The sequence below is a fragment of the Apis dorsata genome, unplaced genomic scaffold (assembly GCF_000469605.1).
Source record: "Apis dorsata unplaced genomic scaffold, Apis dorsata 1.3 scaffold_74, whole genome shotgun sequence".
Lineage (NCBI taxonomy): Eukaryota > Metazoa > Arthropoda > Insecta > Hymenoptera > Apidae > Apis > Apis dorsata.
Genome location: NW_006263372.1, coordinates 1,627,776 through 1,628,860, shown reverse-complemented (window position 1 = coordinate 1,628,860; position 1,085 = coordinate 1,627,776). Strand labels below are relative to the sequence as shown.

Genomic DNA, 1,085 nt, shown 5'->3' with positions numbered 1-1,085 from the left:
CGCATTTCACAGGGGGCTCCACTGTCCTCAGCAACGTGCAGTGCAGCGGCTGGCGCACTTCCGGTCGTACGTTGCTGCTGTTGTTGAAATTGAGAATGGTGATGTTCGTAAAGTTGCTGCTGTTGTTCCTGTTCTTGTTGTTCGTGTGACGACGTTGATGTGCTTGTTTCAGCCGGAGAGCATGGGCTATCAGGAGCAACTGTTGTACTTTCATCAGGTGAACTCACACCTGTAATATCTGTAGTTATAAATAAAATAGAAATAAAATCTTATATGCGTGATTTTCTAAAAACACGTTCTAAATGTTTGAAATATCTGGATGTTGATAAAAATACAATATAGACTATAGGAACAATGAAACAGCTGTGGTGAAATGGTAAAATGTTCAGCAGAATATACACAATATTTTTTTATACTTCGGATTTACTTGGTCAGTCCTAAAAAAGAAAACTAATATCTCCATCTCTTTCTCTTTCCTATTAGATTAATATTTTCATTTCACCTAAAGTTTAGTTTGTAAACAATACAAGGACAAGAACACTTAATAGTTTTGCACAAATTTTTAAGCTGAATAGATAATTACACACACTTCGTACACATTCCCTGAGATTTGACTAGTATTTTCACTGTTTTGTATATATATATTTATATACATATATAATTCCAGTTATTCCTTTCTTCACACGTTTTGTCAACGATATACACAATAACACACAATGCACGTGATTAAATAATAATTAATTGGTAACAAATGGTTTCTTCCACGAGAAAAAATATTTTGAAAAGTCCATCAAGAATTTTGATATTTCGAAATGTAATAAATAAATTATCATCATTGTTGGTATTCTCTAAAACTTGATATTATAGATGATATTGAATTTCATTTCAATTCATTTTCACAGATGATTTTAATATTCGATTATGTTTTTTTTTTTACAATAAACAGATTCTTTCTCGGTTTCCTTTTTTTCTTGTGGGGCCAATTGTCACGTCGATCTTGACGATTCAAAGGTAATCAAGGCGACATCTGTCGGTCCGCCGGGGGAAAGTCCGTACGTGTACGTGCTCGACGTGCACGCGAACAC

General features: G+C 34.4%; 1 protein-coding gene across 1 annotated transcript in view; it reads right to left on the bottom strand.

The window, feature by feature from the left end:
* LOC102680077 (ankyrin repeat domain-containing protein 12) overlaps window positions 1–1,085 on the bottom strand; it is a 20,231-nt gene that overhangs the window by 9,723 nt on the left and 9,423 nt on the right. Inside the window, exon 3 of the mRNA XM_006610529.2 lies at window positions 1–238. Within this exon, the coding sequence (XP_006610592.2) occupies window positions 1–238 (238 nt within the window). The remainder of the gene's footprint in view (window positions 239–1,085) is intronic.